This window comes from Pseudonaja textilis, chromosome 12 (genome assembly GCF_049901715.1).
Source record: "Pseudonaja textilis isolate UNSWEBS1 chromosome 12, rPseTex1.2, whole genome shotgun sequence".
NCBI lineage: Eukaryota > Metazoa > Chordata > Lepidosauria > Squamata > Elapidae > Pseudonaja > Pseudonaja textilis.
The window spans coordinates 11,104,078-11,131,687 of record NC_142001.1 but is presented as its reverse complement, the minus strand read 5'-3'; the positions used below and the strand labels follow the sequence as shown (position 1 = coordinate 11,131,687).

At 43.4% G+C, this 27,610-nt stretch overlaps 1 protein-coding gene across 1 annotated transcript in view; it reads left to right on the top strand.

Annotated features, from left to right (window-relative positions):
• The window catches only part of F8 (coagulation factor VIII), a 50,926-nt gene extending 23,316 nt beyond the window's left edge, over positions 1-27,610 (top strand). Inside the window, exons 12-26 of the mRNA XM_026702991.2 lie at positions 789-939; positions 2,454-2,663; positions 3,510-5,838; positions 7,015-7,180; positions 8,234-8,446; positions 9,471-9,699; positions 11,678-11,860; positions 12,783-12,899; positions 14,568-14,639; positions 15,756-15,841; positions 17,200-17,355; positions 21,260-21,404; positions 22,576-22,724; positions 24,551-24,727; positions 26,153-27,610. Coding sequence (XP_026558776.1) covers positions 789-939; positions 2,454-2,663; positions 3,510-5,838; positions 7,015-7,180; positions 8,234-8,446; positions 9,471-9,699; positions 11,678-11,860; positions 12,783-12,899; positions 14,568-14,639; positions 15,756-15,841; positions 17,200-17,355; positions 21,260-21,404; positions 22,576-22,724; positions 24,551-24,727; positions 26,153-26,311 — 4,542 coding nt within the window. The 3' untranslated portion in view covers positions 26,312-27,610. The remainder of the gene's footprint in view (positions 1-788; positions 940-2,453; positions 2,664-3,509; positions 5,839-7,014; positions 7,181-8,233; positions 8,447-9,470; positions 9,700-11,677; positions 11,861-12,782; positions 12,900-14,567; positions 14,640-15,755; positions 15,842-17,199; positions 17,356-21,259; positions 21,405-22,575; positions 22,725-24,550; positions 24,728-26,152) is intronic.

Here is a 27,610-nt window from a genome sequence, read left to right as displayed (position 1 = left end):
AGAGACTCTCCTCCTTGAGCTGGGGGTTGAATCAGATCAGTGGTGGCTAAACATTTTGGGCTCCTGCCAGCAGAAGAAAATGTGCATGCTCTTCCATGGCCCCTGCACATGCACACACAATTCCCCTGCTGCTGCCACCCCCTTACCTGCACTGTGCCTCACAGCTGATTTTCAGCCAGTTTGAGGCCTTTTTCAGCCTCCCAGAAGCTTGAAAAAAGCCTCTGCAGGCTTTGCAGACTGGATAATAGGCCCATTTCACTTCCAAACTATACCTAGAATAGAACTGGAAATGAGGTGGGGAATATTTCATAAGAGTAGCGAATAAATATAATCAGCATGGTGATGCTTCACAACAGTAAAGCTGTGATCTTTTGCATCTACTAAAATCTCTCAATCTCTCCAGAGTGAGCCCCACATCCAATATGTTTTGATCACCTGATGCCACTTGACTATCAACAATGGTAAAGTAAGATACGTCCCTTAGAACTACTGTTCTTTCGGTTGCAAAGAGGATTGTTCCCAAGGTTATTGGTCCTTCAATGAGGTCAATTTTGGGGAGAAGAAAATACAGTTTTACCAGCAACTAATTCTCTAGAAACATTTGATCCATAGCCTGGCATTATTCAAAGAGCAGAGACATCCCTGTTATCATTTTGAAAGATAGTGGCAATCTTACGATCAGCAAATACATTTTTGGATCATTGGTCTTTCCTGGTCCAGTATCTTAATCTCTAGTTCCCTCACCCAAATTCTGACCCACTAATCCCCTACTTTTGTCATCCCTTCAGATGATTGCCGATGAAGCGAGATTTGTGCTGTTTTCTGTCTTTAATGAAAATTGGAGCTGGTACTTGTCAGAGAATGTCAAGCGATATTGTTCCGATGCAGCCAACATTAAGCCTCAAGACCCTGAATTCTATGCATCCAACGTCATGTACAGTGAGTAGCTCCAGATTTTTTAAAAAGGTGGCATGAAGAACAGTGAAAGGAAGTTAAGATGTTACGTGTGCCTTTCTTACACATAGCTGAAGCTGTTGTGGAAGATCTAATAATGCTACTTGATTGCTTATTGTACCCTATGACTATCATTAAGTGTCATACTTTATGATTTTTGACTCTTGATGAATGTATCTTTTCTTTTTATGTATACTGAGAGTATTTACACCAAGACAAATTCCTTGTATGTCCAATCACACTTGGCCAATAAATATTTCTATTCTATTCTATTCTATTCTATTCTATTCTATTCTATTCTATTCTGTTCTGTTCTATTCTATTCTATTCTATTCTATTCTATTCTATTCTATTCTATTCTATTCTATTCTATTCTATTCATGTTCTGAAGGAGCTTCTTGGATGTATTCTGTATAACCCACCTCAACTTCATTGGGAAAAGATGAGATATAACATGGTAATTATGCTGATAATCATGATCAATAATCAGATGAGCTTTCCCCGGATCTAGACCCACTTCTTTAGATGCATCTGGACTTCGCAGAGGTCGTGCTGGATGGATGTAATGAGATTGTAGTCCAGCCTTTGATGACATGGTTTTTCCACATATCTTGGATCAATTCCCCAAGGGCAGCGGCCCCAACCTTTTGGGCACCAGGAACTGGTTCCATGGAGAGAGTTTTTTCCAGGGACCAGAGCGGGCATAGTTTCACATGCTGTCTGTGTTCTGACCAAGGCTTCCTGTGACCGTAATTAAGCACACACTTAGTCCAAACTCTTGTTTCATTTCAAGGCTGGGAATTATCTGCATTCCCAGCTCGTAATGAGTCCCAAACAGTCCCTCGAGATAAGCACCCACCTTTATCTCCTTTGAATTGCTGCCAACAACTAAAATGCCAAATTAATTGTAAAAAACCAACTGAAGTACAAAGTCCACATAGAGCTTCAAGGATTAATCCAAATAGAGTGAATGACTTTGCTTCCTGCAAAGGTTTCTCTACCTTTGCCTTTCCTTTATACCTTAGGGGAGGGGCAATCACCTCCAAGCCTTACTCCCGAGTCGCCCCTTCTGCTTCAGCTGCTCTCACCTTCTAGCAGCTCTGCACACATGCACACTGGGAACAGGCTCCCCTTGTTCCTTGGCCTCGCTGCTGCCAGACTCCTGTGGCACCGGAGTCAGCACCCCACTCCAAGATGGTCCTGGCCCCATCTCCGCATTGGAAGCGGGACTCTCATCTGGGTCCTCTCCAGACTCCCAGACTGGTCCCCATTCTCTCCCACTGTCTGATTCCGCTGCCGTCTGCAGTGGCTGCCGGCGAACCACAACGGCCTGCATCCCCAGATGGAGCTTGGCTTGTTTGCACAGCCCTGTTTCTGGCATACCGTGGCCCAGGGCTGGTTCACAGACTGGGGGTTGGAAATCCTGCTTTAGGATGCTACCGAGTATCGAAATTCTTTGGGCTTCATCATTAGTATTTTTTCCCTCACTCTTCTTCCAGGTATCAATGGGTATGTCTTTAATAATCTTCAAATGAAACTCTGCCAGAACCAGGTGGTCTATTGGTATGTCCTAAACGTGGGTGCCCAGAGCGAGATCATCTCTGTCTTCTTCTCCGGAAACACTTTTAAGCACAACACTGTCTCTGAGGAGGTCCTGGCAATCTACCCCTTCACTGGAGAGACGGTTATCATGTCCATGGACAATCCAGGTAAGGTTGACGTCCATTGTTCTTTGAAAAACCTGGTGCCTTCAGGGGTTGATGAACTAGAATTCCCACCTTCCCTGATTGTTGACAACAGGGAAGATGTTGCTACAAATTGGAATCCAACAGGTGTCCTCTTGATACTCGGGGTGAAAATGTACCAGTTATAAACCAATAATATCATTAAGTCCCTTCATCCAAATCCCAGATATAAAAGAGGACACAGTTAAAAAAAACTTCTCCTGGAAAGAAAGTAGCCCAACTTTTAGATATTTCCTAAAATCCGACAGTTAAGAGTTATAGCTAGCAGAAAGTGCAACCAATGCTGAGCGATACAAAATAAGGAGATCTTTAGGGCTGATTTTAGAATTGGGGAAAAAATGGGAGTAATTGAAAATGTTATTAATGATGAAATGATGGACATTTCAATTCAGTCTGAGATAGACAAAAAAACAAGCTAGTTTGCATTCAATGACAAAGGGATTTAAATAGTTCTCAGAATCACTTTAATGGGCTCACTATTCCATTTTCATAATGCTCTTACCTCCTTGACAACAAAAAGATTGACCAATGAGATTCATTATGAATCTTTATTTCTTGTGTTGCTAGAAATTTGACAGGTGCACCCCTGTTTGAGGGCTGAAGGCCATTCTTGGTTTCTGACTGGCATATCAGAGGTCATACTCCCTGACTTAAACCTTTTCTCCAGTTGCAACAATTTGGTAATAACCTTTGAAGGTTTCGTCACGGTTTCCAGATCATACTAAGTCAGATACCAGGTCCTAGATAATGCATCTCTGATATAATGTGTATGTTGTTTAAGTCTTTGGTTTTTCCTTTTCTCTGAGACAGGCAAATGGATGCTGGGATGCTTGAATCCTAATTTTCGAAAACAAGGTATGAGAGCTAAGTTAAGTATTTTCGTATGTCACGAAGAAGAGCACGTTGGCAAGGACTATGAAGATTACTATGATGAAGGCATTCCATCAGATTATATCGGTGAAGCCAATACCCTACAGGCAAGAGGTTTCTCCAAGACAAGTAGACATCTCCAACAATGCCCAAATGCTACCTCACTTTCAGAAGATGGAAGGATGAAGTGCCTTGAGCAATCTAACCATCTTCTCAAAAAAAACCACAACAAGAATTCCACTGACCCCCTCATCTCTCCTGGGGAACCCTTAACCTTGGATGAACCCTTGTTTGACATGTTGCCCATGGATGCTTTCTCCATTGAAGAACAACCTCTACCGAAGCAAAGTTTTGAAGAACGTTCTCCTTCAGAAAACTCACCACTCGCACAGGAAATATCACTTCATAATAACCTTTCGTTAGCAAGTTCAGCCAATCTAGATAGAAAAGCTCTTGACGCAGGAATTCATAGGCCAACTAATGGTCCCGGAAACTCTACATCTGTAAGTGAACTTCTTTCTCTTGGTAACAATGATATTCATACAGTGCCCCACAATGAAGCAATCAATGCAAAACCTCTGAGGAAGACTCCGCAGGGTAATGAGAGCAAGAAGATTATGGAGCTCAAGATAAATCGAACGGTTGGATTGCCAAATCTTTTGAAGGGACAAAATCCCTTAGTTCCAAAGAGAGAGGAGGCGATGAGTTCAGATAAATGGATTGATATTATGGACAGGTCTCTCCATGATAATGATATTGAAAATGACTATGACAGATTCTCTATAAATCTCTCTTCTACTAACACTGGAAGAGATAGCTTGCCACTCCCAGGAGATTTTCAAGAAACAAACCAAGATAAGCATCTCTCAGGAAAAGAATCTTTGCCCAAATTCAAAGCTGCATCCAGTAAGACCAGTGTTACAAATTCCCATAGAGTCCTGAATGTATTTGTGGAGCAAAACGTTACGCAAAATAGGTCAATTTTAAGGATTCCCCAGGTAAATTTATCTGGGAAAGGAGATATTTTACACCTAGAAGGAACCTCTCCATCACAGCCAGCTGGCCTGGGGAAGAATATAAGTTCTAACCCAGAAAAGAACCAGTCAAAACCAAACCAAGAGAGCCCAGAAATGACAACATATGGGACAAAGTCAATGGCCTGTCAACAGCATTCCCATGGTTGTAGGAGGCACTTGAGAGAGAGGTCTGCAAAATCCCAGGAAGTCCTGTTGGATGAAATAGCTGCTAGAACAGATTCCAAAGCTAAAACTTCTAGAGAGAGCGATGAAAGAGTTCAGCCATTGCTCAGCTTCCTCAAGACAAGCGATAAGACTGAGTCTTTTATAACAGGACCTCCCTTAACAGGTAGAGCTAAAGGAGATCATCCGATAACAAATGATGAAAGAACCACAGCTTCATATTCTTCTCTATGGAACATCATCCAATATAATCTAAGCTTATCCCCTGCAATAAACAATGTATTCAATACCACTGCGACTCCTCATCATGTTATGACAGAAACAAGAGACCATAATATGGAAACAAAGCAAGGGCTGACTTCAAATGTTTTTGCAGAAGGAAATATTTCAGAAATCAACTTACTTTCTCTGAAAAACACAGAACCAGCACGCACATCTGGCCCATTTAGCTCTCCCAAAGATGCACCAATTATGAGACAAGCTGGACCAGAAACTCTTTTGCAGTCACACTTAAGGAAGCCTAATGGAGATCAAGAACAAACATTAAGAAACGAATCTTTGAAAGCTACTATTAAGAGAGAGGAGGCGAAAATCTTGCTGCAACAAACTCCATCAGCAAACGATAGGTTTTCTCAAGAGCTTCCATCATCCAACCAGAGCGTTCAAGGGCAGCTGTTGAAGGACATCAATAGCTCCAAAGAAATGAATGGGTTTAATGATGAACAAAGCGAAACTCCCAGCTTAAAAGATGAATCAGCAGTATTCAAAGGAAAGGAAGAAGTGGGAATCCCACTCAGCAAAGATTCGGGGGCCGAGTTTCATGTGAAGGTCTCCAGAACCTCCTTAGATGTCAACCCACCAGCGGGAGAAAACTTCTCAAGACCTATGAAAGAGAAATTCGACTATGATGAATATAGCAATGCAGAGGAGTCCAAGGAGGAGTTCGATATCTATGAAGATGAACAAGATCCCCGGATGTTCACTGGGAAAATCCGTCCATATTACATTGCTGCAGTTGAGGTGACATGGGATTACGGTGGCTCTATTCCCTCCCCATATCTGAGAGACAGGTAAGTTTTTCCCATCCCTTTGCCCAAATTACTCAGGTCATTCAGTGGGCTCTGTGGCTAAATTAAAACCCTGTTTTTATTTGTTAGTTCAAAGTCAATATTAATATTATTTAAATAACAGAATAACAGAGTTGGAAGAGATCTTGGAGGTCAGCCTCCTGTTTAAGCAGGAAACCCTATACCATTGATGGCTAACCTTTTTGGGCTCCTGTGCTGAAAATTGCGCATGCACTCGCGTGGCAGCACCCAGAAAGCAGTGTGTGCCCCGCCCCACGCCCCCTGTGCATGTGCGTGCCATTCCCCCCCCATGCCACCCCCTTACCTGCAACACACATGCGCGTACCTCCCAGCTGATTTTCAGCCGCTTGAGGCCTTTTTCGGTCTCCCAGAGGCTTGAGGGAAGCCTCTGTAGCCTTTGGAGACGGAAAAATGGGCCCGTTTTTCAGCCTCCAAAGGCTGCAGAAGTTTCCTTTGAGCCTCTGAGAGGGCGAAAAAGGCCTCAATGGGTCAAAAATCAGCTGGGAGGCACGCGCATGTGCAGTGCAGGTAAGTTTGGGTGGGGCTTGCATGTCCGCACAAATGGCTCTGTAAGCCACCTGTGGCATGCGTGGTTTGCCATCACGGCCCTATACCATTTCAGACAAATTGTAATCCAGACCCTTCTTAAAAACCTCCAGTGTTGGAGGCACTCACTTTCTGGAGGCAAGCCATTCCACTGATTAATTGTTCTCACTGTCAGGAAATGTTTTTGTTAGAGCAATATTGCCACTTGATTGTCGAAAGAGAACAGAGTCCGAAATAACAGTTATGACTGAATTCATGGGTGGAGTTCAATACTCATTTTATACTCTTTGCCATTGAACTATTGCTGTGGTTCAGAACCGTAGAACCGCTGCCATGTTTTGTAAATAGAAACATTCACCAAAGATTTGAGAAAAGACAGTTTGCTCAATGCTAGCCAAGAGCTGTAATTAACCAAGCAGCATAACTAAAACATACTTCCAGAAAGCATAAGAAGAACTCATTGCAGTGAGTTGGGATGTGGGACTAACAAGACTAACAAGAGAGAAAGGATGGAGAAATATTACAGATTACATGCAATTTTAGCCCATCTAGCTCTAGATACAAATAAAAGGTTTTATTTCATCACGTCAATTGCTTGTGTTCTATGCGCAGTGATCCGAGGACCAACTGGAGAAAGCTCTCTAGAAGTTATAAGAAAGTTGTTTTCCAAGAATATTTTGACAGCAGTTTTACACGACAGATAGTCCGTGGAGAGCTAGATGAACATTTGGGTATTCTGGGACCATTCATCCGTGGACAGGTTGAAGATACAATTGTGGTGAGATATAGATCTGTGGGTGGAAAATATTAGCGGGTCAAATCTCCGATAATTAAAGTGGACTTTTTATTTATTTATAAAAAAGGAATATTTTGTCATTTAAATCCCTCATCTATGTTTGCCACATTGAAGTCTCTAGCCTATCTTCTTTGCAATCTCCAACTCAGCCATTTTGAGACTGTCAAGGTGAAAATCACAGCAGTTCTAAGATGAAAATATTGGATCATTATCTGACCACCTCAGGATAAGTTGTGGGATAAAAGATGGCTCTAATTCCTTGTTCTCTTTTTCTTCTTTCTCTAAAGGTGAACCAGCCAACGTAGACATAACAGGTTTTTTTTGTGCGAGCAATGTCGGAACCCGAGGGTTGGTTTGTTCTGCTCGTCTGGTGTGTAACTCACATCCAAAATACGATAAATGAAACCAGCTCTTTGAAGGTTCTAAATAAATCACACCTCCTTGGTTTTATTTGCTTGTTTCCACTCACCACAATCCTAAGGCTCTGCAGTAATAAAAATAAAACACCCATAGCTTAAATTAAAACAATAATCAATAAATCATTCAAAACACAGCTACAGTTACAATCATTCTGGACATTATGGTCACCAAAAAACTTCTGGGAAAATTCTGTTTCTAATGGCTTCCTAAAGGTAAAGACCAACCGTGCTTCAAGTGGCTTTTGTTGATAGTTTTCACCATTAAGATTTCCAAGGATCTAGAAAACAGCAATAGCCACTTAGACTTATATACCACTTCATAGTACTTTTTTACAGCCCGCTCTAAACAATTTACAGAGCCAGCATTTTGCCCCCAACAATTTGGGTCCTCTTTTTACCAACCTTAGAAGGATGGAAGGCTGAGTTGACCTTGAACTGATCAGGATCAAACTACTGACAGTGAGCAGCGAGTTAGCCTGCAATACCACATTCTGACCACTGCGCCACCATGGCTCCTAGAATAAAGAAGGAAGGTTTAGGATCTCCCATAGCTCAAAGTCTGTGCGTTCTTCACCCTTCTCCTAATTCTACTTCGCGTATTTCTCCCTCATATTAGGTGACTTTCAAGAACATGGCTTCCCGACCTTATTCTTTCCATTCTAACTTACTGCCATATGAAGGCAGTCAGGAAGATAGAGAATACGAGAGACCAGAGGCTGTTCAGCCTAACCAGGTTCGCCAGTACTCCCTCAAGGTGTTGCCTGAAATGGCTCCTAGTACCAGTGAATTCGACTGCAAAGCATGGGCCTACTTTTCCAGTGTTAACTTGGTAAATGGCGAATTCTTATTTACTACTGGGGTTACCAATATCAGATGTTTAGGGCAGTGGTGGGATTCAAAAAAATGTACTACTGTTTCTGTGGGCGTGGCTTGGTGGGCGTGGCAGAGGAAAGTTACTGCAAAATCCCCATTCCCTCCCCACCCCACTAACCTGCTTTCCAGCTCTGTTCTCCTGTGCAGGGCAACCAAAGAAGACCCAGCCAATCAGGTGGGACTCAGGAGGCAGGGAATAGATGGGGGCGAGGCCAATCAGAGGTGGGATTGGCCGGTTCTCCGAACTACTCAAAATGTCCGCTACCGGTTCTCCAGAACTGGTCAGAACTGGCTGAATACCCACCTCTGGTTTAGGGATACAGCAACCTGAAAAATCAGATCAGGAATTTGTACAGATTGAGCACCACAATCTCTGTTCGGATGAATTCTTTAAAAAAAAAATGATGTGCAAAATAAGTTAGGAAGGCTTCTGTCAAATTTAAATTTTGCTTTCCAGATAAATGACCCAAATAAGGGAGAAAAGTGCATTTTCGAAAAATATATAAATTCCAAAGGACTGTCCTTTACAATAAAAGGATGTATGGCCAGTGTACATATACGCTGGTTTGTAATAAAATAACAACTAATATAATAATAAAGCGATTTATGATGCAACTGTTTGGATTATAATAAAATGGTGGTTTATAATATAAACGGTGGGTTATTAACTAAGCCAGCTCTTTCGACAGAAATTAAAATAGCCTTGTGTTAGTTAAGCACATTATATCTCTGTTGTAAATTATACAGTTACAACTGTGAATTGTAAAGCCAGCATTAAAGCCAAATATATTAACATTCAAAGCAAATAATAAAAAGACAATTTCAAGGGTGTTTTAATGCATTTCTAATGATAAACAAACACACTCCTGTAAGCATTCCCTGGGATGTTCTGAATGAATTTTTTTTAAAAAAATAATAAGACAGTTCTAAAGCAATATTATTCTTTTTTTCTGCTTCTCTTCCTCCCTCTTCTGTTTCAGGAAAAAGACTTGCATTCCGGGCTTATTGGACCTCTGATTATTTGCCAGGCTGGGGTTCTCCGCACCACACACACCAGACAATTGTCTATTCAAGAGTTCTCCTTACTCTTCACCATCTTTGATGAAACGAAGAGTTGGTATTTTGCTGAGAACTTTGAAAGGAACTGCCCGTCTCCTTGCCGAATCCAGATGGATGATCCTGTCCTTAAAAGCAACCACACCTTCTACGGTAAGGACCTTCCTTCCATCTCTGTTCTCTCCTGCTTCTCTTTCTAGACTCCCAACTTGTTGTGGTCCACCAGTGGCCAGTGGAGCTGGTGGCAGACTCGGACAGTGAAGAGGTTGGGGAGGATCATGGGACAGTCCCAGAGTCTGGGGGATGCTCTGAAGAGGGCTCTGCATCAGAGGCAGAGATGGGGCCAGGGCCTTCTGACAGTTATCAGCTGCCTTCGGAGTTGGAGATCAGTGGGGCAGAGGAACAGCTGGAGGCCTGTTCCCAATGTGCACATGCGCAGAGCTGCCAGGAGAAAGGAAAGCTAAGGAACAAGGGTCGACTGGGGAGTAAAGCCACAGGTGGAGAGTGAATGGCGCCTCCATAGGGAATAAAAGAGGAGAGAAAGGGAAGTGGTGTTTGCAGGAGACAATTACTTCATTTAATTAGTGTGATTTGTTTGTGACTCTCAGAGACTCCTTGCCAAGTATTTCTTTGTACAAGTGTTGCACTTGGAAGCTATCGGCCTGCAAATCTTCCAGACTGATTAGGTCTGTGGTTGCAATTCACCCTTGAAAGACTGTTTGCCAGGACTTTGCTGGATATGAATGAGAGGAATTCACATTAGCCTAATAAAAAAGGGTTTTGTTGGGACGAGGAATCTGCTTCGTGATTTTGGTGAAGCCTAGGTCAGAACATAACTAACCTCCAAAATACAGGTAATCCTTGATTTACAGCAGTTCATTCAAAGGTATAATAGCTCTGAAGAAAAGTGACTCATGACCTTTTTCACACTTACGATCGTAGCAGCATCCCTAAGGTCACATGACCAACATTCAGACACTTGCCAGAGGCTCGTATTTATGACAGTTGCAGTGTCCCTGGCTCATGTGATCCCCTTTTGCGACCTTCAGACAAGCAAAGCTGATGGAGAAACCAGATTCATTCAACAACTATGTTACTGCAGTGAATTTTCATAAAATTTAGTTTGGTTTAGTTTACTTTATTGTCATTGTACTTCGTACAACAAAATCAAACACCATTCAATAGAGTTACTGCCCTGGGATAAAAGCTGTTTTTCAGCCTATTTGTCCTTGTTTTTATTATCCTGTACCATCTGCCAGATGGTAATAGTTAAAAAAAAGTGGGGAGATGGATCTTTGAGAATGGTTTGAACTTTCTTAAGGCAGTGGGAGCTATAAAGCTCTTCCAAAGAGGGGAGAGGGCAACCAATGATCCTCTGGGCAATGACGTTCACCCCCTGGAGTGCTGTCCTATCTGCCGTTGTGCAACTGGCAAACCCTACACAGGTGCAGTAAGTTAAGATACTCTCTGTGGTGCAGCGGGAGAAGGTCACCAGCAGTTTTTCATTCAGTTTTGTTTTCTGAGAAGTCTCAGGTAGTATAATCTTTGCTGGGTCCTTTTGATCAGGGCTGCAATGTGAGCACCCCAGGTCAGGTCCTCTTTTAGGGTAACACCCAGAACAGTGGTGGGATTCAACATTTTTTACTACCGGTTCCGTGAGCGTGGCTTGGTGGGGGTGGCAGGGGAAGGATACTGCAAAATCTCCAGTCAGAGGTCTCCATTTGCCGGTTCTCTGAACTACTCAAAATTTCCATTACTGGTTCTCCAGAATTGGTCAGAACCTGCTGAATACCACCTCTGACCCAGAAACTTAAAACTGGCCACTTGCTCCACTCAGTCCATCGATAAGCAAGGGCTGGATGTCTGATCTGTTCCTTCTGTAGCCCATTATAAGCTCCTTGGTCTTATTAGTGTTGAGGACCAACTTATTGTCTCTACACCATGAAAGCAACTGGTCCACCTCATCTCGGTAGGCAGACTTCTCCCCCCCACCGCCTGGAGATGAGTCCCACCACTGTTGTATCATTTGCAAATTTAGCAATAGTATTCTTCAATTGTACTTAAGACTCTAAGTTGCTAATTAAGACGGGGCTGAATTATATTTGAACTGTTCTTCGTTCTATTTTCTCAGCTATCAATGGACATGTGAGAGACACGTTGCCAGGCCTTGTGATGGGTCTACATCAACGGGTCAGGTGGTACCTGCTGAACGCAGGTGGCATTGAGGACATCCACGCTGTCCACTTCCATGGGCAGGTGTTCACTATCCGAATGGCTGAGGAGTACCGTTTGGCCATCTACAACCTCTTTCCTGGTGAGGCACAGTATGAGTGGCTGAACCTTTTGCCGGTTCGTACCTGAATTTAGTAAGAACAGTTTCTTTAACCATGGAAGGATAAACTTAGAGGTAGCCACATACATCCTCTAGTTCGTTCCTGACATGTCACTGTATTTGAAGCAGCTGTTTCTCTCAAGCTCAGCGACTTTCCAGATGCGTGGACTTCAACTCTCAGAATTCCCCAGCAGGTCATTAATTCTGGAAGTTGAACTTAACACTTGTTAAAGTTGTTGAGGTGGAGATAAACTGATTTACAGAGCTACAAATAAGCTTAAAATGAGCCAGGATTTTTTTTTTTTTGTCATCTTTGACCTCTCCTCCCTTTATTTCTGGGAGAACACAGGGATGAAAATGGATTTAACAATCATTTACTTCAACCCTTTCACAATGCAGAAATTCAATGACTAGATTACAGTATTCCTGATAAATGGTAGTCCAGTCTCTGCTTAAGCAGAACCTGATCCGTGGAATAGAAATTGCATAAATAAAACTAAACCAGTGAGGAATCCATAGTCCACTGAAGCATCATCTCCTCCTCCTCCTCCTCCTCCTCCTCCTCCTCCTCCTCCTCCTCCTCCTCCTCCTCCTCCTCCTCCTCCTCCTCCTCCTCCTCCCCTCCTCTCTCCTCCTCCTTCTTCTCCTTCTCCTCTTTCTCCTTCCTCCTCCTTTCTCCTCTTCCTCCTCCTCTTCTTCTCTTTCTCCTTCCTCCTCCTCTTCCCCCTCTCCACTCCTATGCCACCAATGATTTACAAGTATACTAGCAATCCTTAAAATCAACCTATCCTATGGGCATGGACACTAGCCTTATACAATCAGAGATTGAAATCTTGTTCCATAAAACTTAGCAGCCAGAACAAGGGATCTGTTGATTGTCTGTTATTCTTGCAACTTCGGGCAGGTGCCTTTGAGACTGTGGAAATGAAACCATCTCATCCCGGGATCTGGCGAGTGGAGTGTGTGGTGAGTGAACACGAACAGGCAGGAATGAGTGCCCTCTTCCTCGTGTACAACAAAGGTGAGAAACGGAGCATCTTTAGGGAGGTCCTCGACAACAGCTTCAAGTCACAGCCACTTGAAGTTGTATCTAACCTAAAAAAAGGGGGGACTTACATCCAGGAGTGGGATTCAAAAATCCCAGCAATCGGTTCACTGCCGAAACTGTTGGGTTGGCATGGCCATGGTGAGTGTGGCCTACGGGAACTTTCCAAGGTGATTTTCACCTTCCCAAGGGTTCAGAGGTTTCCCTCGGGCCTCTGGGAGGGCAAAGACAGCCTCCCCCAGGCTCTGGAGGCCTTCTGGAAGCTGGACAAGGGCCCATTTTGCGACTTCCGGTAGTCCCAAAAGGGCCATTTTCCCACTCCCAGAGCCTCCGTGCAGATCCTGCACTTACCTGCATCAAAAATGGGTCACGTGGAGACTCCGGGGAGGGGAGGGGTGAGTAGGGCCAGCTGGTCAGTTCAAAATACTGGTTCAGCAAACCACATGCAAATTTAACCTCCGGTTCACACGAACCGATCCGAACCGATAGAATCCTACCCCTGTTGATGTCCTGAAAGTTATAATGGTTGCGCCCCACATGGTCATGTGATCACGGTCAGGTTGTCAGGCACTGGCAACCTGCCCATACAGGTGCTCCTTGGCTTACAACAGTTCATTTAGTGACCAAAGTTATAACGAGATTGGAAAAAGTGACATGACCATTTTTTGCACTTACACAACCATTGATTGCAGCATCCCCAGGGTCATATGATTTACATTTGGATCCTTGGCAATATTTATGACGGTTGCGGTGTCCTGGGGTCATGTAGTCCCTTTTTGTGACCTTCTGGCCAGCACAGTCAACGAGGAAGCCATGTGACTAACTCAACAACTGCAGTAATTCACTTAACAAATATGACCAGAAAAGTCATTAAAAGGCACAAAACGAATTTCTTACTCAGCATCATAAATTTTGGGCTCAATTGTGCTCGTAAGTCGAGGACTACCAGTATTCATGACGGTATGCAACATCTCATGGCCACGTGGCCATTGTTAATGACATTGTTGCCAATAACTGGCAGTTCCTTCTGGCTTTTGGCATAACCACATCCACAGAGAACCATCGGTTTGCTTAAGGACCACAGCATTCGCTTAAGAACCATGCTGCGTGCTCATTTTACTTCTGCCGCAATGGCTTAAGGTGTCAGGATTGCAGCAATTGCCCTAATTTAATCACGATCCTCGAGCCAAACTTCAAAAAACTTCAAAGGATTCATTAGAGGTGACATACTGGCAATGCCCTGTATGAAGCCAACTCTGGCCTATATAATTTACAGTCATCTGTGACCCTGTTTTTCCCCCCGGATGTGTCATCAATCAGATTCTCCAATTGATGAGCACATTCACAGGGCTGGGTGTCATCATTCATGTTCTCCAATTCAATATATTCACAGGCAAAAACTCTGGTATTTTAGTTACAGTCTTTTAAAGATAAAGAGTTGGAATGTTCGCTTTCAAACTGCTGCACTGATTCTCCAGATTTCCTTTCTCTCCTCCCTGTTTTTAATGGCAACTACTAAAACAGGCACAGGAATGTTTTATGAGTTGACATAAGGTCTGCCACAAAAAAGAACTCAAAAATCGGGTCTATCGTGTGATCAACGGTCATTTTTATTGCCGTATTTTTTTAACCCTTTGGTTTCAGATTGCCAGAGTCCTCTGGGCTTAGCTTCAGGATATATTGCTGATTCTCAGATCACGGCTTCAGAACACTCTGGTGAGAATTGGAATTTTGGTTTCTTCCCTGATTGGATCCTGGTTTTCTTCTATTTTGGGGAGGGGTTCTGTTAAGAAAGAAGGGGGATTTTGTGTAGACATGGTCAGTCAGAATAGAGCTGGAAGGGACCTTGGAGGTCTTCTAGTCCATCCCCTGCTCAAGCAGGAGATCCTATACCATTTCGGACAAGCGGCAATCCAGTCTTTTCTTAAAAACCTCCCGTGATGAAGCCCCTACAACTTCGGAAGGCAAGCTATTCCACTGGTTAATTGTCTAGGAATATTTTATTGTGAAAAAGGAGCACTGCGGTGGCCTAGAGGTGGAGCTCTCACCTCACAATCAGGAGGCTGTGAGTTTGATCCTAAGTAGAGGCAGATATTTCTCTCTCAGGGCACAATGAGAATGTATCTGCTGATACAAAACTCTGCTTTGGTGATAGGAAGGGCATCCGGCCAGTAAACACTCTGCTCTGTTCAGTTGCCCAGACTGTCCAGTTGCCTGGTTTATGGAATCATTAAAAGAAGAAGATCGTGATTTTATTGTGAAAAAGACTAACAAATATTCAATGAAATCATAACATTATTTGCAATTATATACATTCTTGGATGGTTGCTTCTATCACCAGTCCATCTATCCATCTATTTTAATATAAGTAGTTTGGGGAAGACAAAATATTATTGCAGTGTTGTGGTTAGCCGGCAGCAGGTGCAGATGGCTGAGGAGAGCAATGACTCTGATGAGGGGCCAGAACCATCAGGGAGTGGACTGCCGCCTTCAGGGATTGTGGGGGCTGGCAGCCGTGACGAGGAGTTTCCCGAGGAGCCTGTGCCAAGTGCGCATCAGCGCAGGATGACTCATAGAAGAGAAGCAGCACAGGCAACTTGGGAGTAAGGATGCAACATAATGGCCCCTCCCTCCAGGGAATATAAGCCTGGTTTCAAAAGGTTTTTGCCTTTGCAAAAGGCAAAAACACTCTAAGGACCCAGCATTGTGTGTGGAGACTCTGACTTCTCTGAAGAATTCTGTCAAGGTTTTTCTGGTTGGATTAATTGGCTGCGAGGAACAACTTGCCAAATCTTCACGTTCTACTCTCTTGTCTTTTTCCTTTGGTCCAAGGTGGATGGGTCCCCAGTCTGGCCAGGTTGGACAACTCTGGCTCAATCAATGCTTGGAGGAGTGAGCAAAAGAACTCCTGGATCCAGGTAAGCTTGACCAATAGGATGGAGAGGTTCTACAGGTAAATAACAAACAAGCATTATAAGATGCATGATTATCAACTCCTCTTCTTCTTTTGGACAATAGAGAAAGTGAAAGTAATTCACTAAAGTGACCTTGTAATACACAAGAACTAGAACTTGTCACGCTATTTAAGATTAGCAGCTTTATTGCGCTTGAAAATTTTCAAGCTAGATTAGGTCTAATATATCTGAATAGCAATGATTCCTCTGCCACCATTTGAAACGACAGTCACCCTTTAAATTCCCTACGGTGATCTTAAGTGGTGATATTTGGTCTTAAAGGGAGGTAAGGTGACAGGTGGTTCATGTATCCTACCATGTAGTACGTGTACTAGGAGGGAAGCCCAAGAACTAGATCAGCAGTAGGTTCTTTGAAGGTAGTAGGACAGCTCCTAAGGAGACCAGTGGCAGTACGAATGTTGGTCAACAGCCATTTCTGTTTAATGGACAAATGTCCTTTTGACATAGGCAAAATGGACAGCTTCCAGATAGTTATCCTTATATAAACCTTCTTCTTCTCCTCAGAATCTTCTAGAAGACCTTGTGTCCTATCTTATCATTTCCCAATGCATGAGAAGCAATGCATTTGAGTTCTGTAGCTAAGCCCTTCCCTTCCCTATGCATTCTGTCGATTTCTCATCCTTCGAGACAGAAAAGTTGAAAATGCCATCATCAGTCTTGCTTTTCTAGTTTGCTTTGTGAACCGAGGAAGCTACTGTTTACTAGTAACAAGGGAGAATATTTGTAGCTTCAGGGTTGACCTGAGGGGTCCTGAGCCTGGTTGTTTTCTTGCAGATGTTTCGTTATACGACTAACAGAGTGGGTATTCAGCAGGTTCAGTTCTGGAGAACCAGTAGCAGAACTTTTGAGTAGAGGTGGCAAATGCCATCTCTGACTGGAGATTTTACAGTATGCTTCCCCTGCTATGCCCACCAAGCCACATCCATGGAACCGGTAGCAAAAAAAATTAAATCCCACCACTGCCAACTAGGTAACGCCATCAGTGTTGACAGCAGGGATAATGCAGAGCATTGATGAGGTTAATTAGTTTGGGTAATGAAACATCTGCAAGCTCAGAGAATACCAAGGACCCCTTATTTTTTTTACTAGCTTAGGCCATTGATATATTTAGCTGTGGTCCATTTGGTTCCATCTGCCAATAACTTTCTACTATGGTAGCCTTTTTCAATGTGTGGTGAGTCCATGATTGCTGTGTTGAATTTGGAACTCTGGGAGGTGCCCTCCTAAACATCTGGAAGGTGAGGAAAGATGCTTTATAGAAACTTTGCTTTCCTAAAGAAAAGAGTGTTCTTGTTGTCCAGGTGGACTTGCTCCAATCCAAGATCATCCATGGAATCAAGACCCAAGGAGCTCGGCAGAAATTAACCAACTATTACATCTCCCAGTTTCAAATCTTCTACAGTCTGGATGGAGAGACTTGGAAGAGTTATAAAGGCAATTCTACCAACTCTCAAATGGTAATTTTTTTTTGGTTAGCGATTCTCTTGTAATCAGAAACCAGAAAGATGTTTGAAAATGTACTAATACAGTTGAGAATGCAAACCATCATTTCATGCTAGAAGGCATGTTCTGTTGTGGTCCACTGGAAGCCTGCAGAGCTGGCAGCAGAGTTGGACAGTGCGGAGGAACATGGCCCAGTCCGGGAGTCTGGGGAGGGCTCGGTCGAGGGTCCTGCATCCAACACAGAGATGGGGCCGGGGCCATCTGGAAATTATGTGCTGACTCTGGAGCCTCCAGAATCTGATTGCAGCGAGGCAGAGGAGCCTGTTCCCAGTGTGCGCTTGCGCAGAGCTGCCAAAAGGCAAGAATAGTTAAGACAAAAGGGGCAACTCGGGAGTAAGGCTTGGAGATGATTGGCCCCTCCCATAAGACATAAAGGAGGAGCAAAGGGACATGAGCCTTTGCAGGAAGCAACTTTGTTCATTCTGGTTGGTTTAAAATCTGTAGCTCCATGTTGACTTTGTGCTCCGTTTGGCCTTGTAGAGCTAATTGGCAATTTAGTTGTTGGCAGCCTTTCAAGGGAGATAAAGGTGGGTGCTTATCAGCCTTATCCCGAAAGACTGTGGCAGACTTCTGTTGGACTATTTGTTTGGGACTCATTACGGGCTGTGAATGCATATAATTCACAGCCGTTAAAATAATTTTAAAAAAGGCTTTTGGGAACAGCGTGTGATTGCTACTGTCTCAGGAAGCCTTGGTCAGAACATGTTCAAGAGGGTCAACCCGTAAATAAAAACAGCAGTACGCTTCAGACATGTTGAGTCTGCAAATCTTTAAATTTGCTATGTGCAGAGTTGAAGTTTAGAGCTGGTTTCCACTTTTAGTTATCTCCTGGTGATTGCAATAATAACAATGGATTTAATATATCTGGGATGGAAAAGGCTGCATTAAATCTGAGGTTGCAGTTGCCAAATAATTCTTCAATATGAGAAAACCAAAAACATTATAATTGGAGTAGAAAAAAAGGCTAAATAGAGGATTACTTGTGCCTGAGAAAGAATGCAAGAATAGCTATGTTCCCGTCTTTCTTAAGCACCACAAAAGGAGAACAAAGCAAGAACATAACACAGCATTTCGAATATTAGGCATATCGCTGAAAAGAATCCAGTGTGTATTAATGCAGAATGTGGATTTGCTTGGCACAAGGACTTCAGGAGCTTTTACAGCTCAGATTATACTTGCTGATAAATGGGATGCATACATGAATGACTGACAGGAGGTGGCAGTGCTGTAATCTATAGAAGGACTATTAGGTTCTGTAACAGCTTTTTTGCTTATGCCAGATGTGTTGTAAACTCACAAGGTTCTTCCTCCCTCCCCCGCCATGTATATGTATACATTCGAATTAGACTGTGATGTTTCTCTGTGTCATATACAGTATGTGTGTGTACATGGGGTATATGCATAATGGTTATATTTTGAGAGCTGAATTCAGTGAAATTTTATTTTAGCGTATGCTGACTAGTGTACATTCAAAGTGACAATAACATTTCTATTCTATTCTATTCTATTCTATTCTATTCTATTCTATTCTATTCTATTCTATTCTATTCTATTCCATTCCATTCCATTCCATTCCATTTCTAATTCTCTTCTCTTCTGCTCTACTCTATTTTACTCTACTCTACTCTTCTCTATTCCTAATTCTATTCTATTCTACATTTAAAGAAAAGGGTATATAGGTACGGTAACATGCACATTCTTCATTTTGAAAGCCTTCCTATTTTCTAAAAGGTTGGTTTTTAACCATGATCTGTTGAGCAAGCAGTTGAATCCAAACCAAGTTAAAGCCCTATTGCATTGTATGAATCCTATTTTAGCATCCCAAATCCACTCACACACTGTTGAAAGAAACAGGAAGAGATCCCTGAAGGATTGTTGGGCTATGAGTAACTCCCGGTGGATCCCTCCTTGGCTTTGGTTAACTTATATGGGAAGCACAATTCTATTCTATTCCCCATTCTATTCTGTTCTGTTCTATTTCTTCATTTGGGTTATATATAATCTGCTAGGCAGTTAATAATAAGATAAGACACCACAACAAAACATCCACCATAAGGCAAATTAAGAAAGATGCATGCAATATTTGAACAAACAACAATATTGATAACCCAGTAACAATCACAGCCTGGGGTTCAATTAACAATTAACAATGAGAAAACCTTCATGGGGTTGGTTTGATCAGCAAAAGCTCCCTGGAACAATGCACATTTTAGCATCTTCTGGAAAGAAGTCAAACCAGGGCGAATTATTCAGCTGAGCTTTCACTGTGGCTAGAAAGAAGCTAAGCAGGGCTTGACCTGGTTAAGATTCGGATGGGCATAAAAATATTGGGGCATGGGCTAGATGGAGAAATCAAAAACTCAGTTCAGAGAATGTTGTGGAAAAGCTCTTCCATGTTGCAACTGAGAAAACTTTGGAGCTCTGTCTCTGAAGTCTTTTAGATTTGATTTCTAATAAATGAACTCAAAACAGGTAATAAATCTATACCTATAAAAGTGAAATACCACACAAAATCTCCAGAACTGTAAAGCCTACAAACTTGAAATTTGGCACGTATGTTCCTCTTGCGTTCTAGGTGCTGACTAAGAAAGGACTTTTTTTAAAATGACCATCAGAGCATTAGTATTTTGTATATTATTATTAACACGCTCTGATGCTAAGGAGCTCTACTCCCCCTTCCCACCTGAAAAGAAATCTGTTCCAAATGCAAAACACAAGCAGAGGATAGAAGTTTCACAGCACCAAGCAGCTTTAGTCCAGAACAGTTGAGCTAAGCCACGCCCAGGCTCCTTGCTGTCTCCTTGCTCACAAACAGCAAATACTGTTTCAGTCTCCAAACAGTCTTCAACTCTCTCACACATTGACAGGACTTTAGCCAGATGAATACCGATGGATGCTGGTAGGTAGAGGCAGAATTTTTTCCCCCTTATTTTCCACCCCAAAAACTAAGCCTGACCACATAGTTTCGTAGCGAAGCACGGGGATCGAGCTAGTTTCTAATAAATGAACTCAAAACAGGTAATAAATATAAACAAGGAACATTTAGAGAGTTGGCGTTTCTCTTAATCCATCCTGGAGATGTTGAGGCCCAAACATGGATTGGGCTGTTTGCAAATCAGGTTTCTTTTTTAATGTTCAGTCATGTCTTTTGGAGACTACCTAGACAAATCCCTGCAGTTTTCTTGCCAAGGTTTTCAGAAGTAGTTGATAACGGTTTAGGGCTGAGAGAAAAGGACTGGCCCAAGGACACCCAGCCATCAGGTGCAAGAAAGCCAGGATTTCTAGATTAAGTTCAAAAGGAGCACAAGTTTATTTCATGTTACCTATACACAACTTCCAACCCTGTTAATCTGTTAAATCTGTTACTAACAATCTAGATGGAAGTACCAATGGAATCCAGTCAAGGGGGCTGGACATAGATCTTGTGAATCCAAACTGATGGCGTGTTTGATCCCATCCTTGGGCTCAGCCTGATTATCTCTTACACCAGCTGGCCCCTAATAACAGCTCTTGTCCTCTTTTGCATCATCATCATCATCATCATCATCTTCGTTTAATGGCCGCATAATCCCTTGCGGGGTAGAATATGGGCAAACTAAATGGAGCTAGCAGAGTGTTTACCGGCCGGATGCCCTTCCTGTGCCGGATGCCCTTCCTCTCACCGGTGTGGAGTTTTGTTCAGCAGATATATTCTCAACAGACCCAGAGAGAGATAAATATCTGCCTCTATCTAGGATCGAACTCACAGCCTCCTGATTGTGAGGCGAGAGCTGTACCTCTAGGCTACCGTACCACTCTTCTTGTCCTCCTTTGCATGTCCCAATGGAAACAGAGCCGCTTTTCGCTTCTTGCCTGCAGATATTCTCCGGAAACGTGGATGGAGTGAGCGTGAAGGACAATGCCTTCGATCCTCCCATTGTAGCCCGTTATCTCCGTCTCCACCCAACGCATTTCAACTTTCGCAACACCTTGAGGATGGAGTTGCTAGGCTGCGACCTGAACAGTATGGAACAAGAACTTTCCTTCTTTTTGCCATTCGTCGGATGGTGGGGTGGTTGAGGCAGTGGGGTCTCAGAAACTACCAGGATGCCATGCAACACCACCAAACCTGCCACACATGTCTCTGCGCACATACGCACAATCGCACATCTATGGTAGCTTGAGTTTGACACCCCTGGGGGTAGTAGACATATTGCCTACCATGGACTGGTCATCCCAATGAGAACGTTTAAGGTCCATATCAGAGGTGTTCAAACTTGACCCCTTTAAGACTTGTGGACTTCAACTCCCAGAATTCCTCCTCCAGTCATGTTAATTCAGGAATTCTGGGAGGTGAAGTCCACAACTCTTAAACTTGCCAAGTTTGAAGACCCTCCACATCAAGCACTTTTCTCACCCGGAGAGAGACATACAGCTACTGAAGTTGCTTAAAATGCCACAAAGAGACGTTTCTCCCTAACCAATATAATCTGCAATTCTGTCATTTGTTATTCTTGTATTCATTAGATTTGCAAAAGTCAGCTTTGCTACCTTTCCTATAGGAGCAAAAACCTGCTTAGTAGTTTCTTTCCCCATTTTTCACCAAAGCAATAACTCTTTGAGGTGCTTTGGACTAAGAGAGGAAGACAGGCCCTAAGTCTCCAGGGATCTTCCGTGGCTAAGGTTGGACTTCAAGCTAAGTCCCAGTTCAATGTCTTAATCACTCCATCTCACTGACTCTACAAGTGTACAACTGTACTTGGGAGAAAGGTCCATGTGTTGACTGCTGAGCAAACAAATACAAGATTGCATGGTTAATAAGAAGATAAATGACTAACTTTGTAATGGGTAAAAAAAAAATAGTATGATTTTAAAAATCTGGGGAAAAATTCACTGCTAACCAGGTCCCCACGAGGAAGGCAACAAGGATGCTTTGATCAAAAGCAGTTGGATGCAATGTATACAATTGAATGCCATTCGAGGAATGAAGATCCGGCACAAGGGATAGAGGTAGAGAAACGAGGCTACTGAAGTTAAACGGACAAGAGTGGACAACCATTTGACCACAGATAGTATAAGGTCTCCTGCCTTGAGAAGGTCTTGGGCTGGAAGAACTCCAAGGCCTCTTCCAGGGCTACGATTCTATGTTCTAAATGTGGGTTACTACTACGGTTGTCTCTTTTCTTTCCCTTTAGGCTGTTCCATGCCGCTAGGAATGGAGAGCAAATCCATTCTTAATGAACAGATTACTGCCTCCTCTTGGGCTGACAATGTGTTTGCTACTTGGTCTCCCTTTCTGGCCCGGCTCAATTTGAAAGGAAGAATAAATGCATGGAGACCAGAGGTAAATTGAAGGTCTACAGCAGTGTTTTTCAAGCATGGCAGCTTTAAAATGGGGGGACTTCAACTCCCAGAATTCAATTCCCTTCTCTGTTAGCCTTGCTTCCTGAAAACCTCTAGTTTCTCATTGTATGCACCGTGTCTTCCGTTATTTTGGCTCCTTTCATTCCAGCTGCAATGTTGGCTTTGCCCAACTTCCCCTCTAGCCTATCTTTAAAGGCTCCCCTCGCACACACGTGCTAGTCGTTTCCAGCTCTAGGGGGCGGTGCTCATCTCCATTACAAAGTCCGAAGACGTCTCCGTGGTCATGTGGCCAGCAGGACTAAATGCCCAGGGCGCACGGAATGCGGTTACCTTCCCACCAAAGGGGTCCTTATTTTTCTATTTGCACTTTTTACGTGTTTCGAACTGCTAGGTTGGCAGAAGTTGGGACAAGTAACGGGAACTCACTCCGTTACACGACGCTAGGGATTCGAACTGCCGAACTGCCGACCTTTCTGATCGACAAGCTCAGCGTCTTAGCCACTGAACCACTTAGCCACTGAGCCACTATTTTTAAATGAGTCTTTAAAAGATGTCTGTTTTGTCCCAGGTCTTGGATAAATGTCTAGTTGGGCCTTTTTCATCGGATGGAGCAACCATTTTGCGGTATTTGCTGCGTCCAGATGTCCGTTGCTTTTTTTTATATTGTACAGGTAGTCCTTGACTTTCAAGCACAATTGAGCTCCAAATTTCTGTTGCTAATCAAGACATTTGTTAAGTGAGCTTTGTCCCATTTTACGACCTTTCTTGCCACAAGCATTAAGTGAATCGTTGCAGTTGTTAAGTTAGTGACGTCGTTTAATCTGGCTTTTCCCCCATTGACTTTGCCTGTCAGGAGGTCCCAAAAGTTGATCCCATGACCCCGGGACACAGCAATGGTCATAAACATGAAGCCGTTGCTGAGCATCTGAATTTTGATCAGGTGACACGGGGGATGCTGCAACAGTGGTTAAGTGTGAGTCACTTTTTTCAGTGCTGTTCTAAATTTGAAAGTCACGAAGTGACCTTTTTTGTAAGTTGATTCTTTTAACCTGCATTCTTTTAACACAATCCGTGATTGGGAAAAGAAAGTAGAAAGGCTGAAATTTCGTTTTCCAAGGATGGAGCGTGTTGTGGCCTGTGGGCCACTGCTGAATCAGAGGAGGAGGAGGAGGAGGCGTGGGAGTCAGGGTCTGCATCAAGGCAAACTGGGAGCTCCAAGGGGGAAGAGGAAATGGAGCTGGCAGACAGAGAGAGAGAGAGAGAGAGGTGTGTGTGTGCCTGGGCTATCTGTCAGCCCTTAGATGGAGAGTCAAGAGCCCCCAGGTCTGGAGGTGGCTGATGAGGAAGAGGAGGAACAGCTGGGTCCAGTGCCTGACATGCAGCTGCGCAGAAGGGAGAGGAGAGGAGAGCAGTGGAAACCTATGGGCTGGTCCTTGGGACAGAAGAATCAGGTCCGGAGGTGGCTGATGAGGAAGAGGAGGAACAGCTGGGTCCAGAGCCTGATGTGGGATTTACAGAAGGCAGAGGAGAGGAGAGCAGTAGAAATCTATGGGCCAGTCCTTGGGACGGAAGAGCCACCACTGCTAGCGAAGCCCCACCCTAACTCTGGGGATAAAACGCAGGAGGTAGAGATGAATTAGTGTGGCAGACAACTATTTATCTCTCTGACGGACAGATTTGTTAGCCTGCGAGAGAAACTTTTCGCTGGAGCTGCCAGCGCTCCTAATAAAGGCATCTTTTGAGTTTGTTGTGTTTGTGGAGCTGGGTCAGAATAGAGCGACTGTAATTTCCGTCTCTTTCCCCCAGGTTGACAGCACAACTGAGTGGCTTCAGGTAAACTTTAAGAAGATCGTACGGGTGACAGGATTGATAACTCAAGGCGCCAAATCTGCCTTCACCCATATGTTTGTAAAGGAGTTCAGTCTTTCCACCAGCATAGATGGCCAAAACTGGATATCCGTCCTTCAACACGGGGAGAAACAGGTTGGTACCATTTCTTCCTACAGGGAGTCCTCGACTTATCACCACAATTGAGCCCAAAATGTATGTTGCTCTGTGAACCATGTGTTAAGTGAGCTGTGCTGGACTTTTGCTTCTTTTGTTTCGATAGGACTAAATGTTCCCTCGTTGGGGAATGCTCTCCTTATGGTCTAATCAGTGTTTCTCAACCTTGGTAGCTTTAAGGTGTGTCAATTTCACCCTCCAGAATTCCTGAGCCGGTTATACAGGTAGTCCTCAACTTACGATCACAACTGAGCCCAAGCTTTCTGTTTGTTCTGACCTAGGCTTCCTTAGGAAGCATAAAACACTATCTTAGTCCCGGCAAAAACCTCTTTTATTTCCACGGCTGTGAATTACGTTCATTCACAGCCTGCCAGGCTTCACAAATGGTCTTTCAGGGGAATGTTTATAAGCATCCACCTTATTGCACTTGAAATGCTGCCAGAGAACGAATTGCCAGACAGAGGGCAAGTCCAAACTGGACACAGAGTCAAACGGAACTTTTCAAAGCTTGAATCGACCAGACGAACTAATTGCTTCCTGCAAAAGCTCACATCCCGTTCGCTCCTCTTTTATGTCCTATGGGAGGGGCCAATCATCTTTCTCCTGAGTCGATCCTGCTTTGTCAATTGTTCTTGTCTTCTGGTAGTCTTGCGCATGCGCAGGCTGGGAACCAGTTCCAGAAATTCCCCCATCTCACTTCTGTCTGAGTCTGAAGGCAGCTGATAACTGCCAGCCTGCCCTGGCTGCATCTGTGCCTCTGATGCAGAGCCCTCATCCGAGCCTTCCTCAGCCTCCAGGATTGGCCCAGGTTCCTCCCCAACCTCCTCACTACTGTCCGACTCTGCTGCCACCTCCGTCAGCCCCCGATGGGCCACAACACTGTTGCTAAGGGAGACCGTTGCTATAAGTAACCATTTTCCCATTTTACAACCTTTTTTGCCACCATTGTTCAGTGAAGCACCGAAACAGCTAAATTAGGAACACGGGTGGTTAAGGGAATCTGGTTAGGGTTATCCCCATTGACTTTGCATGTCGGACGGTTGCAAAAAATTAAATTATATTCCTTTTCTTACTCAATCTACTTCAATCAACCATGGTATATTATACTATTATCACATATTTCGATGTCTTACTCTTCTGCCTAGCCATTCATAGAATAAATTCCAAATTTTATAATAATCTTTTTCTTCCTGTTCTCTAATTGCCATTGTCAATCGACTCATTTCTGCACCTTCCATTATGTTCTTCATTGTTTCCTCTTCCGTCGGGATTTTCTCATTTTTCCATTTGGTGCAAAGATGAACTGTTGTAAGTTGAGGACTTATCTGTAGTCCATTTTGTTTTTTCCTGACCAGTGAAAAGGGTCTGAGAAAAGTGACAGTTACCGTCCTCTCATTTTTGCAGGTTTTCCAGGGAAATCACGATTATTTCCAGCCCGTGATGAACTTTCTGGATGTCCCGTTCTTTGCCAAATATTTGAGGATACACCCACTCAAGTGGAACAAACATATTGCCCTGAGGATGGAGGTGTTGGGTTGCGACAACGAGCAGACAGACTCCTAGTCAAGATCAAACCGTCTTTGGCTTTTTCCGCAAACGCTCAAACGAGTAGAATATTCTCCTGTCCAGCCCACCGCAACGCTGTACATATATCATCATAAAATATACTTCCATTATTCTTGTGTTTTTTGCCAATGGTGTTTGGCTGCATAAGGAGCAAAGTGAAGGCTCTGCAACATGTTGCAATGGTATATATAGCCCGTGACATGTGTCAAGTGTGGGTTTTGTTAGGATCGTATTCTGGAATTGAGGAACAGCAGTATATCTTCGCTCGCAAACTTTGTGCGGGATTTCTTAGAGGCCAGGACATTAGCTGCATGAATTCCTATGATGGGCTTTGCATTTTTTGGTGGTGGGAGGGAGGATTTGAAACGAGCACTTTCTTCCCCACGGTCACTGTTCTCATGATGGTTCATCAAGAGTGGTTTTTAAGAAGAAATTAAGACAGTCACTTGTCTCAAATTGTATCGGGCCTCCTGCTTGAGCAGGGGTCAGATTAGAAGACCTCTGAGGTCCCTTCCAGCTCTGTTCTGATTGGTTGGTGGTCTTCCCAAAGATACCACTGATATCTAAAGAAGAAGCTAGTACTATCAGCAACATCTCCTACTGATCAAGGAAAGAGGAAATGTTTCGTTTTGGGAAACCTGAGCATAGATCTTAATTGTTGAGTATTTGCTAGCCTCCAACATTTTGAAGAAGCTACAGAGAGCTCCTGGAAAGCAAATTAACCTGCAGAGGCCCAAAACATCCAGTCAACCTTTCTTGAAGTCAACCATAGATTTATCCTTTTACTAGAACCAGCCATGGCTTGACGTTGGACTACAAAAAAGTCTTGTAGGTTGTGATGGGTCGGAATTGTCATCTGTCAAATCAAAAAGGCTGTTCAATTAAAAAAATTGTTTACTGCTACTCTTTAATTCAGGGATCCCCAAACTTGGCAGCTTGTGGACTTCAACTCCCAGCTATGCTGGCTGGAGAATTCTGGGAGTTGAAGTCCACAAGTTTTAAAGTTGCCATGTTTGGAGACCTCTGCTTTAATTCATCCTTACTAGTAGGTATCTCCATATCTGAGGTGGTCAAGCTACCAGTAAATGTCTTTTGCTTCTAGCAATTGTCTAAAGGGAGGTGTCGCTATTTTGTTCAGTCTTGTCCCCAAAGCCTGACAAGCAAAATCCAATACAGGTGGGCCCTTCAGGTGTTACCCTAACTGCATATTCAGTATTTGCATATCATTTGCTCGACGTAGACATGAAAGTAGCTGAAGAATACAGCTATGTAATTAAAGAATGTTTATCTCCTGAA